This window comes from Nycticebus coucang, chromosome 9 (assembly GCF_027406575.1).
Source record: "Nycticebus coucang isolate mNycCou1 chromosome 9, mNycCou1.pri, whole genome shotgun sequence".
Classification (NCBI taxonomy): Eukaryota; Metazoa; Chordata; class Mammalia; order Primates; family Lorisidae; genus Nycticebus; species Nycticebus coucang.
The window spans coordinates 123,458,639-123,473,569 of NC_069788.1; the positions used below are offsets into that span (position 1 = coordinate 123,458,639).

At 36.6% G+C, this 14,931-nt stretch overlaps 1 protein-coding gene across 6 annotated transcripts in view; it reads left to right on the forward strand.

Moving 5' to 3' along the window:
- The window catches only part of PALS1 (protein associated with LIN7 1, MAGUK p55 family member), a 95,454-nt gene that overhangs the window by 38,416 nt on the left and 42,107 nt on the right, over positions 1 to 14,931 (forward strand). For 5 of the 6 annotated variants that reach the window (XM_053602271.1, XM_053602276.1, XM_053602272.1 and 2 more), the window contains exon 4: positions 13,679 to 13,887. In XM_053602271.1, coding sequence (XP_053458246.1) covers positions 13,679 to 13,887 — 209 coding nt within the window. The remainder of the gene's footprint in view (positions 1 to 13,678; positions 13,888 to 14,931) is intronic. The other variant, XM_053602275.1, reaches the window with a different exon arrangement.

A 14,931-nucleotide genomic window follows, 5' to 3' on the forward strand; every position in this document is an offset into this window, starting at 1 on the left:
CCAGGAATTTGAGGTTGCAATGAGCTATCATGATGTCACTGCATTCTATTCTGGGCAACAGAGGAAGGCACTAAAAAACAAACAAAGCCCTCATTGCACTTTTTAAGTTAGTAGTAGGTTTAAAATTTTCCTCTCTTGCAAAGATTTGCTTCATTCTTATGGCATATTCAGAAATGCATGACATAATTGCATACTGAAAAGTGTAGGGACAGCAGAGTCAGAACTGCTTTTAAATACTTATTATTATCACTTAATTGATATTAACCTTGGGCAAGTTACTTAAGTTCTCTGAGCCTCAGTTTCAGAATTTTCTTGGGGACCAAATGAAAAAATATAGGTGAGCAAGTGGGATACTTACAAGTTTGGTTGAAATGTAGTTTTTGTAAGAATCAGAAGCTATCAGAGAGATCATCTAACCGTCTAGTCCATGAAATTAATTTGCGGATTAACTACTAATTTTTATTTCATTTTTTAAATAATAGCTTTATTAACATATGAGAGCAGATAGTTAAATTCATGAACTAATTCTAGAAAAAGTGCTGCATACCTCATTGCTGAATATCACTATTGTCACCTTCAGAGTATTCCCCTTGGCCATTTGATAACAGAAGTAATATTCAGCAATGAGGTATATAGCATTTTTCCTAAGATGAGTTCGCAAACTTAATTGTCAGACTTCATACAATGACTGCTCTGATGGTCATTTCAGGAAAAGCGTTCAGGGTGGACTAGGTACTGGCATTGGCCCATAGATTCCCAAGGGGTGCACCTTGAAAGTGACCATAGTGACATTCAGCAGTGAAGTATTTAGCACCTTTTTTAGGACAAGTTCTCTAACTTAATTGTCTGACCTTGTATAATTCGCACACTATAAAATTCAAGGTACTATACCAAATTCATTAGTATTTAGTATATTATTTAAAAAATGAAATAAAAATTAGTAGTTAATCCGCAAATTAATTTCATGGACTAGACGGTTAGATGATCTCTCTGATAGCTTCTGATTCTTACAAAAACTACATTTCAACCAAACTTGTAAGTATCCCACTTGCTCACCTATATTTTTTCATTTGGTCCCCAAGAAAATTCTGAAACTGAGGCTCAGAGAACTTAAGTAACTTGCCCAAGGTTAATATCAATTAAGTGATAATTAAGTGATAAGTTGTGTAACCATTACCACCATATAATTCCAAAATGTTTTTATCACCCTGCAAAGATACCTGTACCCGTAAGCAGTCAAGTCTGTGTTCTCCCCTCCTCCCAGCTTGATAACCAGCAATATATTTTGATTTGTTTATTCTGAACATTTCATATGAATGAAATCACATACAATGTGTGCCCTTTTGTGATTGGGCTCTTTGTTCAATATATTTTCAGAGATCATCCATATTGTATAAATAGCACGGATCAGTATTCCATTCTTTTTTTTTTTTGAGGCAGTCATATTATGTTGCCCTTAGTAGAGTGCTGTGGCATCACAGCTCACAGCAACCTCAAACTCTTGGGCTCAAGCAATTCTCTTGCCTCAGCCTCCCAGTAGCTGGGACTACAGGTGCCTGCCACAATGCCCAGCTATTTTTTTGTTATTGTTGTCATTGCCATTTAGCTGGCCATGACTGGGTTTGAACCCACCAGCCCTAGTGCATGTGTCCAGTGCCCTAACCACTGAGCTACAGCACTGAGCCACTCCATTCTTTTTTATGGTTGGATAGTATTCCTCCATATGGATATACCTCATTTTGTTCATTCATTGATCTGTTGATGGACATTTGGTTTGTTTCCTTGTTTTGACTACTGTGAATACTGCTTTTATGAACATTCTTATATAAGTTTTTGTTTGAACACTCATTTTTTTTTTTTTTTTGTGGAGTCAGAGTCTCACTTTATGGCCCTTGGTAGAGTGCCGTGGCATCACACAGCTCACAGCAACCTCCAGCTTCTGGGCTTAAGCGATTCTCTTGCCTCAGCCTCTTGAGCAGCTGGGAGTACAGGCACTCGCCACAGCACCCAGCTATTTTTTTTTTTTGTTGCAGTTTGGCCGGGGCTGGGTTTGAACCTGCCACCCTCGGCATATGGGGCCGGCGCCCTGCTCACTGAGCCACAGGCGCCGCCCTGAACACTCATTTTTAATTCTTATCGATATATACCTAGGAATGCAGTTGGTGGAGCATATGGTAATTCTGTGTTTAATTTATTGAGGAACTGCCATCTATTTTCCACAGTGGCTCCACTATTCAGCATACTCACCATCACCAGCATGTGTACGGGTTCTAGTTCTACGTACTCTACCATTTGTTACTGTCTTTATTTTAGCTATCCTATGTCCAGTAATTTTTAGATCTAGAATAAAATAGAAAAATTTAAAGTAATATTAAAGTATAAAATAGAAAATATTTTAAAGTAAAATATTAAAGTATATTATTTCAAACCGGTATATACATATACACACATACATACACTGGGTTGAGAAATAAAGTATCTGTATATCTATCTCTATATATGTATATATATAATTTTTTTTTTTTCTTTTTTTGAGACAGAGTCTTACTTTGTCACTAGGGTAGAGTGCTGTTGTGTTATAGCTCACAGCAACCTTAAACTCTTGGGCTCAAGTGATTCTCTTGCCTCAGTCTCCCAAGTAGTGGAGTATAGGCACCCACCACAACAGCTGGCTATTTTTTGGTTGTAGTTGTCATTGTTGTTTGGCAGGCCTAGGCTGGATTTGAACCTGCCAGCCTCTGTATGTGGCTGGTGCCCTAGCTGCTGAGCTACAGGTGCTGAGCCTAGGATCTATATTTTTAATAGGTTGCCAACAAAAATTTTAGAAATACTATTCTAGGTAAACCCCCTCATTTTATTGAAAAGCCCAGAGAGTTAAGACTTATCTAGTGGCAAATAATACAGCTAATAAGTAATCAAGTCATTGCTAGGACTCAGGTATTCTGACTCCAAGTTTGGGGCATTTTTTCTCTTTCATCAAGTAAGTACTTTTCAGTTTTGTCCAGAGGCAAATCATGAGGCTTTTGTACTTAGTAATCACCTTAACACAGTTTTCTATTGTCTTAACACATTTAGGGGTAAGATTTTTGCTCTGCTGTCTCTCACCTGTCTTTTCTTACAAACTTGTCTAGTATTTGTTTTTAATTTCCTAAATCAATTTGTTAATGAGTAATTACTCTTCAGCCTCTTTGATAAACTTGTAATTTTTAATAAACTCCCTTTGACCTAATCCACTAAAACCAAACTTTGGGGATCTGAATTATGTTCTTAAATTTACAAAGAAAAAAAAAAAGAAAAAGAAGAAAAGATTGGGGCGGCACCTGTTGGTCAGCGAATAGGGCGCCAGCCCCATATACCAAGGGTGGCAGGTTCAAACCCGGCCCGGCCAAACTGCAAAAAAAAAAAAGAAAGGATTGCCCCTTATTTAAGCAAAGATTTTCTGAATGAATTTCTAATTTTAATATATAGGTGTTGGACGCTGATACAATCTCCTAATAGGTTTTTCACCCAAATATCATATTTGACCCTACACTTTAGGGGAAAACAAATCTTAAAAGTTCCGAAAATTGTGTAGTTGGTAGGAATTAAAATTTCTGAGGATAGGTTAAAAGAAAGGGTGTTATTTATACAATGAAATGGAAGATTCTTTTTTTTTAATTTTTTTTTATTGTTAAATCATAGCTGTGTACATTTGTGCAATCAAGGGATACAGTGTCCTGGTTTCATATACAATCTGAAATATTCTCATCAAAATGGAAGATTCTTAACATTGCAGTAGATCTCTAGAAGCTGTCTCTTTTCATACAGGGTAAATGAGAGTAATATGTAAAAATAAACAAAGCTAATCTGGGTAGATGGCTATCTCCACTGCTTTGAAATATCAAAGACAATTCTTAGGTAATTTTAATGTTTTACGGAGTTTGAAGATAGAATTTTTAGATAAAGTAACTCTTGGCGATTGTTTTCTGTTGCCTAAAGTCTTCATTCTGTTAACATTTTAGACCATCAGGAGAGGGTCAGGGAGGGAGGAGGGAGTTCAGGGAGGTAGATTTGTGGACCTATGTATATGTTTGTATTTCTCTTATGAATTTCATCCAGGAGCCAAATGTACGTGATTTTTTCTTTAAGATCTTATCTTTTAACATGGAGGTTCATGTCTCTAATCATGGCACTCTGGGAGGTTGAGGCAGGAGGATCATTTACTTGAGCTCAGGAGTTTGAGACCAGCCTGAGCAAGAGCAACAATACCTCTCTACTAAAAATAGAAAAATTAGCCAGCTGTCATGGGAAGCGCTATAGTCCCCGCTACTCAGAGGCTGATTCTCCTGACTCTGGAATGTGAGGTTGCTGTGGGCTGTGATGCCATGGAATTCTACCCAGGGCTACAGAGTGAGAATCTGTCTCAAAAAAGAAAGAAATGTTAGAGAAGACAATGAGAACTTCAATTTCTATTGAAAATCAAGTAAAAAGAAATAGATCAAACTGCAAGACAAGGAATTTTAACTGAATATAAAGAACTTCCTTATAGGAAAGAAGCTACAGACTAGAATTTCTTACCAAAGTTTTTGCTCTGCCTGCCTCTGCACCTGCCTCTCCACTGTAGTGTCCCTGCCTTGCCTGCTCTGGGTATTTTTCTGCCCCAGTACTTTCCTTTGTTTGTTTCCCACCTGACACTTACTTTCGCACTAGCCCTGTGGTTCTCTCTCTGTTTCTCTGCCCATGTGGTTCTTCCTCCTTGTGTGTGTTGTCTGTCTGTAGGGATGGAGAAGGGAATCTCTTCTTTTTGTATTCTGTTCTCTCTTTGTTGTCTCTCCTTTGTCTCTATCGCTTCATGTTTATTATAGAACAGTGTGCGTATTTTTATTTATTTATTTATTTATTTTTGGTTATTGGCCGGGGCTGGGTTTGAACCCACCACCTCTGGCATATGGGACCGGCGCCCTACTCCTTGAGCCACAGGTGCCGCCCCAGTGTGCGTATTTGACAGGACTGATTTAGTTGTATCTGAATGGACTTTTAAAACTCCTCTGTAATTATCTGCAGTGTTGAAGAATTTAGGTGGATTTTTGTTTGTTTCGAGTAACAGAATCATCAGAGAATGGAACATTTCTTTGTGTGGAAAATTATATTTAAAAATTGTATCATTTAGGAACAACTTTTTTTTTTTTGAGACAGTCTCACTACGTCACCCTCGGCAGAGGGCTATGGTGTCACAGCTCACAGCAACCTCCAACTCCTGGGCTTAAGAGATTCTCTTGCCTCAGCCTCCCAAGTAGCTGGGACTATAGGCTCCCGCCACAGTGCCCAACTATTTTTTTGTTGAAGTTGTCATTGCTATTTAACTGGCCTGGGCTGGGTTTGGACCCACCAGCCTCGGTGTCTATGGCCGGCGCCCTACCCACTGAGCTATGGACACCACCAGGAGCAACTTTTTTTTTAAACTTACAACTAAATTTTCTCACCTTTGAAATTAAGGATTTTTATATGAAATCAAAATATGAATGAGAATGTGTATCCAAACAAAGATCTTTGAGTTAATGTTGCCAACAGTTATTATTCATCATATTGTTGTATTATATTTAGTATCACAGAAAAGACCCTTTGTCAGAATTTATTTAAAAAGAACTGAGTAAAGACAGTGAACTCATCTAATTTATCATCATTAGTATTTTAAGACTAGTGCCAAAGTCTTACTGCTTTCTGTGTGATCTTAAAAATGTTACTGGATAGAAGCTGCATCTTTTTTTTTTTTAACAGTGTTTTTTGGCTGGGGCTGGGTTTGAACCCGCCACTTCCGGCATATGGGGCCGGCGCCCTACTCCTTTGAGCCACAGTGCCACCTGAAACTGCATCATTTTTAATGTCCTTTAAATTGATGAACTTACTTTCAAACACATACTAATTTTACCACAGGACTGTATCGTTTGATTTTTCAGATTTTTTCTTTAAGTATTTCTGTATTTGCTACATCTACACTTGGTTTTACTTCATATTTCCTTGTCAAGCTACATAGACTTAATGAAGTTTTGAAAAACTCTTGGCTTGGCGCCCATAGCACAGTGGTTACGATGACAGCCACATACACCGAAGTTGGCAGGTTCGAACCCAGCCCAGGGCTAGCTAAAACAACAATGACAACTGCAACAAAAGATAGCCAGCGTTGTGGTGGGCGCCTGTAGTCCCAGCTACTTGGGAGGCTGAGGCAAGAGAATCGCTTAAAGCCCATGAGTTGGAGTTTGCTGTGAGCTGTGAGACCACTGCTCTCTACCAAGGGTAACATAGTGAGACTGTCTCAAAAAAAAAAAAAAAAAGAAAAAGAAAAACTCTTACAAGTGTCTGGTAACTTAATCTGTTCTACTTGTTCATTAAACATTTTTTTTTTTTTTTTGCAGGTTTTGACGGGGGTGGGGGGGCCTGGGTTTGAACCTGCTACCTCCCGCATATGTGGCTGGTGCCCTACTCTTTTGAGCCACAGGCGCCATGAAACATTTTTAATGGAAACATTTGAGCCTGGAGTATGAAAGTGCTTTGGACAGCTTTTCTTCGTAAGAAAGTTAATTTGGAAACATTCCCAGCTAAATTGATCATGAAAGTAGCAATGGAATTTATCTGAAAACTTTATCCACTTAAATCATAGTTATCAATTTTGCTTTACTGCTTGGTTATGTAGGCAACTGCAACCCTTTAAAACAGCAGTTCTCAACCTGTGGGTCGTGGCCCACAGGAACTGTATGAAAGGGCCATGTCATTAGGAAGGTTGAGAACCACTGCTTTAAAAGATACTTAATGGGCGGCGCCTGTGGCTCAGTCAGTAAGGCACCGGCCCCATATACCGAGGGTGGCGGGTTCAAGCCGGGCCCCGGCCAAACTGCAACCAAAAATAGCTGGGTGTTGTGGCGGGCGCCTGTAGTCCCAGCTACTTGGGAGGCTGAGGCAAGAGAATCGCTTGAGACCATTAGTTGGAGGTTGCTGTGAGCTGTGTGAGGCCACGGCACTCTACCGAGGGCCATAAAGTGAGACTCTGTCTCTACAAAAAAAAAAAAAAAAAATTAAAAAAAAAATTTAAAAGATTCTTAGTAACATTTCTCAAAAAGGTACTTAGCCTGAGCTCACAGAAATTGCAATTTTGTTTTCTTTCGCTGAACTTTTCCAGCGTGATGTTAGAGATGAAATAATATACTCTGAGAAAATATTTAAAGATAAGACTCTTGGTTAAAATATCCACAATAAAATACAACAGTATGTATAAAGGTAACATTTGAAGGGTGAATTAAAGCACAAGTGTGTACATTATATGTGTGCGTGCACACACAGTTGAGTATAAGAGAGACCCCCAAAGGATATAAGTCATATAACTAGTGTGTGTCAGCTCCTCTAAGCCCTCATCAGTATACATTTATTACATGTCACTGTGTTAGGCAAAAAGACATGTCCGGAAAACTTTTCTAAAACAGATAAATGACATATCACAATCAAACCCTAGAATCTGTAAGAAAAAAAAGTTTTTTTTTCTCAGAAAAAAGAAATTGATTAAAAAATTGATTCTCATTCTGCTGTCATTTTTGTGTGTGACTTTAGGCATATCAATTCTCTACTTCATTTTCTTCATCTATAGAGATTTGATGTGACTTCCAAGTATCTTGTATATTTTTTTATATTGGGAAAAGACTCTGGAGGTTTTCATAAGAATTAAGTAAAACAGTGTTTATAAAAATATAATTGTTCTATAGCACACTGTTTAATAATCACAGTGAGTAATACTATGTAATTCAAATACAATACTGTGTAATTCAAATACATACTGGTTTTCAATAATGGTTGTTTATAAAAGCTGTTGTCTATTTATAAAAGCTGAGCTTAAATGCAAGCGATCTCAATTTAGTCAGGCACTACTGATTAACATGATGAGTCTGGAAACAACTAAGGAAAAATTTTATTGAAAAAAAGTTTTTATTAATTAAAGAACAAAAATGTGAGTAGAACTTCATGAAGGTGAGTGATGGTGTAAAGCAGTGGTTCTCAGCCCGTGGGTCATGACCCCTTTGTAACAATGAAAATACATTGTGGCATTAGGAATATTGAGAACCACTGTGTAAAGGATGATTACTTACGTGGAACAAGTTTAAATTGGTCTTTAATGTTAACCTAAAGACTTGAACCTTAAGTTCGTGTGAATTTGTTGACATTTTTAGGGTTGCCATTGTTTTCAGGTTCTTTCACTACCCATTATTTAGTCTTGTGCTATAATTTAGGTGGATAGCTAGGTCATCTGCTTCTTTGGGATTTGGTTGTATTCTTCTGCTTTGCCTTCCAATTCATATAGATCTAATCTTAGTCCCTGACCTCCTGAGTGAAAGATGAGATCTTGTTCCTATCACACAAGAAGCCTACTTATTTCTTAGAACTTTAAAGCTACCATTTATTGTAGACTAACCACAAAATTTTCTAATTCCTATCTGAGCAGTATCTCAACTCTTAACTAATCTCCTGAAGTAAGGTCATTGATTTCAAGTTTTCTCTCTCAATAAGCCATTCCTACTTTAGGTTCTCCTAATTGTTCTTGCTGGCATATGACTGCAACATCTGATTTATACTTAATATTTAAAAATTATACTTAAAATTAAAAAGCATTTTGATATTTTAAATATGAAAAGCTAGAAGCAAGAAGAGTGCAACTTAAGGAAGCAGTTGCCCTGGAGGAAATAGAGTAACTATAAAAAACAAATACAAAAACTCAGTATAATAATCAAGGTTACAGAAGAAAGTAGGTATGAGTACCTTAATGAGTGAATTCCAGGAACTAAAGGAAAAAGCACTCTAGTAGAAAAATGGGCAGAAGATAAACAAAAAGATGAATGAAAGAAGAAATACTTTATAATAGCTATATAAGAAATGGCTATATCTTATAAAAATATTCAACTTTACCATATCACCAAAAATTTAAAAGTTGATAATCCTTATTTGGTTCATGTTTGTGAAAATAGGGACTCATGTTCATTGTTGGAAGAGATATGAATTGGTACAAATCTGGAGGGCAGTTTAGCAGTATTAAAGCTTATGTTCTTATTATCTAATCAGTAATTTTATCCTATGAATTTACTCTGAGGAATAATGGAAACTAGATCGTAAAACAACATTTACAATGTCATGTAAAAAGTCTTAAAGGGTACAGAGTGTCATAATACCAGTAGTTATAGCCCAAAGGTAGACTTATAGGATATATATATTTTTTTGTGATGTCAGTATTTCAGTGTTCTTGGGGGTGGCTTTGGTGCACAAGAGAGATTATGCAGAAACTCTTTTGCTTAAAATTTTTATCTCCCCCCGGGATTGAAGAGACCCACCAGGGAGACAATTACTGCTTTCTAATTGCTTATTGCTTTCAGTCAGCAATGAGATCTGAAACTCCTGATTTTTCTCATTGCCTTAATAGGGCTGAGCCCCTTTAACAATCACTAAACCTGTGGCTCAATCGGTAAGGCGCTGGCCCCATATACCGAGGGTGATGGGTTCAAACCCAGCCCCAGCCAAACTGCAACCAAAAAATAGCTGGGCGTTGTGGCAGGCGCCTGTAGTCCCAGCTACTCGGGAGGCTGAGGCAAGAGAATCGCTTAAGCCCAGGAGTTGGAGGTTGCTGTGAGCTGTGTGAGGCCACGGCACTCTACCGAGGGCCATAAAGTGAGACCCTGTCTCTACAAAAAAAACACACACACAAAAAAAAATTTTTAACAGGAATCTAATTATCCACTTAGGGATGTCTGTAGTCCCCATAAGATTGCAGCCGATTACCTTAACTGCTTTTTTGGTTTTTAAATTTTCTTTTAAAATATTTATTTTTCTGGTTCAGTGCCTGTAGCTCAGCGGCTAGGGCGCTGGCCACATACATCTGGGCTAGCAGGTTCAAACCCAGCCCAGGCCTGCCAAATAACAATGACAACCACAACAAAAAAAAATAGCCAGGCGTTGTGGTGGGCGCCTGTAGTCTCAGCTACTTGTGAGGCTGAGGCAAGAGATCGCTTAAGCCCAAGAGTTTGAGATTGCTGTGAGCTGTGATGCCATAGCACTCTACCGAGGACAACATAGTGAGACTCTGTCTCAAAAAAAAAAAAAAAAAAATTATTTTTCTGTTTTGCTGTTAATATACTTTAAAGCTATTGAATTCTTTATTCTCCTGAGGAATTCTTTATGCTCTTAAGAAATTGTTAACCTCTTTGCATTTGATGGAATCTGACTTTCCATATTTTTCCTTTCCTTGTAAATATTATATTGGTTTATGATTAAATTTTGGCTTTCTCAAGTCTTATCTAGCTCTGGGTCACAACTTCTTAAGTCATTAACAGTTTTGACTGTAATTTTTTCCCCAGTGTTGCTGTATTTTTAAACTACTGATGACTGTATCTATGGTATATATATATGGAGAGTAGGTCACTAGGAAAGTCTTGAGACAGACCATGTTATGGTTCATTATTTCACTTCCAAGAAACATAGTTGACATCATCCTTTCTCATTAACCCCTGCAAGTTTCAACTTGCTCAGCTTATTAGTGTTGCTGGGAAGGCTTCGTTTGTTTCTGTCCACACAGATTTTACATTTCTTGATTTTTGTCTGCCTCAAAACTTGTGTAATGACCACCCTGTATATACATACAGTTGAGTCTCTGAATCTGTGGGTTCTGCATCCATGGATTCAACCAACTTCAGAATGAAAATATTTGAAGAAAAATGGCATCTGTACTGAAGTTGTACAGACATTTTTTTCTTGTCATTATTTCTTAATATAGTATAACTACTATTTATGTTAAGTATTACAAGCAATCTAGAGATCTTGTAAAGTATCTGGGAATGTATATGGGGTATGTGCAGTTACTTTGCCATTTGCATAAGGGCCTTAAGAATCTATAGATTTTGGAGGCGATCCTGGAATCAGTCCCCCCTACAGATACTGAAGGACTACTATGTATGTATAAAATAAGGAAGAGTAAATGTGTATATTTTATAAGGAGGACTGTTTTTAGGGAGGGAACATGGGGAACCTAAAGAAATCAGCTTAACCTACCACTCTGGGAAGCTGAGGCGGGTGGATTGCCTGAGCTCAGGAGATCTAGACTAGCTTGAGCCAGAGCGAGACTTGGTCTCTAGTAAATAACAGAAAAACTAGCTGGGCATTGTGGCAGGCACCTGTAGTCCCAGAGGCAGGGGGATCACTTGAGCCCAAGAGTTTGAGGTTGCTGTGAGCTCTGTCTCAAAAAAAAAAAAAAAAGAAAAAAGAAAAGAAAAAAAGAAATCTGCTTAAGAACTATTAGAATCTATTTAAAAATTTACTTGTTGTTTAAATAGTGGAATGTAAGATAAATGTATAAGAATCAATGGTTTTTCTACAAGCCTTATGCTATGTATGAGGAAAACTAATAAAAAAACGTAACTGGGCTCAGTGCCTGTAGCACAGTGGTTAAGGCTCTGATCACATGCACCCGGGGCTGGCGGATTCGAACCCGGCCTGGGCCAGCTGAACAACAATGACAATTTGCAACAACAACAAAAAAAATGGCTGGGCATTGCGGTGGGTGCCTGTAGTCCCAGCTACTTGGGAGGCTGAGGCAAAAGAATCGCTTAAGCCCAAGAGTCTGAGGTTGCTGTGAGCTGTGACACTACAGCACTCTACCGAGGGCAACATAGTGAGACTCTGTGTCAAAAATAAATAAATAAATAAATAAATAACTGGGGAGATTTCTTCCATGTGACTGCATATAAGACAGTATCTGATGTAAATTCTTCCCACCCTCATTTACAGGTTTAAGTTCAGTCAAAGTCTCAATAGAAGACTCTTTTGGAAGAATGGAAAAGGAGTGAGAGAAAACTGCAGGAATATGATTTGTAACTTTCAATTTCAGTAGTCAAGAAATTTTTTTAGAAGTAGTGATCAGGTCTTATGAACAAAGACTGTAATGCTAGTATGATAGACCAATGGAATTAGAAACAGACCCTGTCATATATTTAAGAGTTTGGTATCATCATAAATCAGTGCAAAAGGAAGGATTATTCAATAAATGGTACTATAATAATTGGTTAACCCTTTGGAAGAAATATAAACTTAAAATTTCTTCTCAAATCTATGGGAAAATAAATTCCAGATGAATGAAATAGAAGCCATAGGAAGGTAGAAGAAATGCAGATAAATGTTTAATGACCAATAAAGAGTTAGTAAGCATAGAAACAGTGAAAGAAATCTCACACGAAAAGGGGAATCATTCTTAACGTGTAAGAGTTGAAAAGTTCTACAATAAAAGCAACCACAAATATAATGAATAGGGACAAATGGAAAAATTGGAAAACTATTCCAAACAAACAGGACAGAGGATATCCTCATGCTTGTGCACAGGCACACACATACACGCACACCTTGTTGGGGAACAGGGAAGGGAGTATCAATGTTCTTAACCACTTCCCAGAAAAATGCATGTGCTGTGTATGTACACTAACAGGCAGTACATACACATGCCCACAACTTTCAGTACAGTTTTAGAAGACATACCTATTCATTAAAACATAATGGACTACAAAAGAAGTGCCTTTTAAGTACAAGTAAATTCAACCATCCTATTAATCAAAGAAACTGAAGAGTATTAAAAATGACAGTATGGAATATTGGTGAAAGTATTGCTAATGGGATGTTAATTAGTAAAACTTCCCTAGAATGCTGTTTGACTTTTAAAATGTCAAGATCTTATTTAAAATTTCTATTTCTAGGAATTATTTTAAGAAAACATTAGAACCTCAGACAAGTTTATATGCAGCAATGGTTATTATGTGCTGAAATGCTTACTATTACTTAAAGTAGCAGAAAATTGGAAGCAACCTAAATGCTCAGCTTTAGTGTAATGGTTACTATAAATAATAGTTAAACCATGTAATAGGATATTATAGAGCCACTATATATCATGTTGTAAAAGACCGGTGATAGGGGAAAACAATTACAGTGTACTGTTAAATAAAAAAAGGAAATATACTCTAAGATATTAAAGGAAAAAGTCTTATTTTTTAGGTGAGGGGATTATTGGTGGTTTTAAGTTTCTTTATTTCTGTATTCTTCCCTTCATTTTATAGTGAGCAAAAAACTTTAATAGTTACAACACTTAAAAATATGCAAGTTATTCTGTTATACAATTTAAAGAGTTTTATTTATATGTCAGTAAAATAACAGTGATTGACACTATAAAATATGTGCTGAATTTTTATTTTCTTGGAAATGTATATTGTTACAGGTTTGGAAAACTCTCTTAAAACCAATGTTGAATCAAGACTGAAGGAATTCCAAGAATATGGGGAAGGGGAGGGGAGGGGAGGGGGCAGGATGGGTGGAGGGAGGGTAATTGGTGGGACCACACCTGCGGTGCATCTTATAAGGATACATGTGAAACTTACTAAATGTAGAATATAAATGTCTTAACACAATAACTAAGAAAATGCCAGGAAGGCTATGTTAACCAGTGTGATGAAAATATGTCAAATTGTATATAAAACCAGTGTATGGTGCTCCATGATTGCATTAATGTATCAAATTTTTTTAATGTATTAAAAAAATTAAATCATACATTAATGAAATTAAAACAGCTATGATTTAATTAAAAAGAAAAGACTGAGGGAATTAATTTTTGGATGTCTTTTTCTTTTCCTACTAGAAGTAGAAGACTTGTTTTCTTCACTTAAACATATCCAACATACTTTGGTAGATTATCAGAGCCAGGAGGATATTTCACTGCTTTTACAACTTGTTCAAAATAGAGATTTCCAGAACGCATTTAAGATACACAACGCTGTCACTGTACACATGAACAAGGCCAGTCCTCCATTTCCTCTTATCTCCAATGCACGAGATCTTGCACTAGAGGTATGTATTCTGAACAGCATGTTGACATCTATAAGGCAATTATTCATATTAGTAAGGCAAAATTATTAGAAATACTAATGTGACCATAAGGAGGCTTGTTTGAATTAATCACTGCTGATCACATGTTAATAATTTATTGTGATAGAAAATTTTGCTGCATGTATTTTATCCTGAAAAAAATTATACTTCATTCACAGAGCTATGAAGAGAGTTAATTTTGTACATAAAGTTATAAAGTTGGATAGTAATAGAAATAGATTAATTATTAGAGGGGGAAATTTTTTAATGCTCTGGTACATGTTTCATGAATTTTAAGCATTATATTAGATTATTAAGTATGAAATGTCTGATTTCCTTAAGTACTAAGTTTGACAGTTACTACTGCTAACATTTCACTTTGATATTTTTTGTTTTATTTTTTATTATTTTTTATTTTTTATTATTATTTTTATTCTTTCAAACACGTGTTTTAGGTTGTGATTATCTTTCAAAAAAATTTTTAGAGCAATTTTTGTGAAACCATGGAGAAGTCAAAAATTTGTGTTATTTTTGAAGACATAATATGAGTTCCATTGTGGAACCAGTACAATGGAGACAGCTTGGAATATCAATGAAGTGTTTGGGAATGATGTGGGCTAATGAATGTTTAGTATGTCAGTGCTTTGAGAAGTTGCATTCTAGTGATTTTAATTTTGAAAATGAGCCACATGGACCACTTGAGACCAGGGTGGATAATGATAAGCTGAAATTTATAAGTGGAAGCGAATCCATCTCAACCTATGTGTGAATTAACAGCAAGGTTTGACATTACTATTCCAACAATATTGGACTGTTTGAAATAAATCAGCAAGGATTATTAAATTGATAAATCAGGTCCACCAAAGGAGCTGGATAGACGGGTTCCATATGAATTAAATCAGCATCCCAGGAGAAATCGTCTGGAAGCTTGCCTTGCTTTGCTGTTACAACATAAAGGTGAACCGTTTCTACACCTTCTACATTGTTAAATGTAATGAAAAATGTATTCATTTTGACAGCCACAAG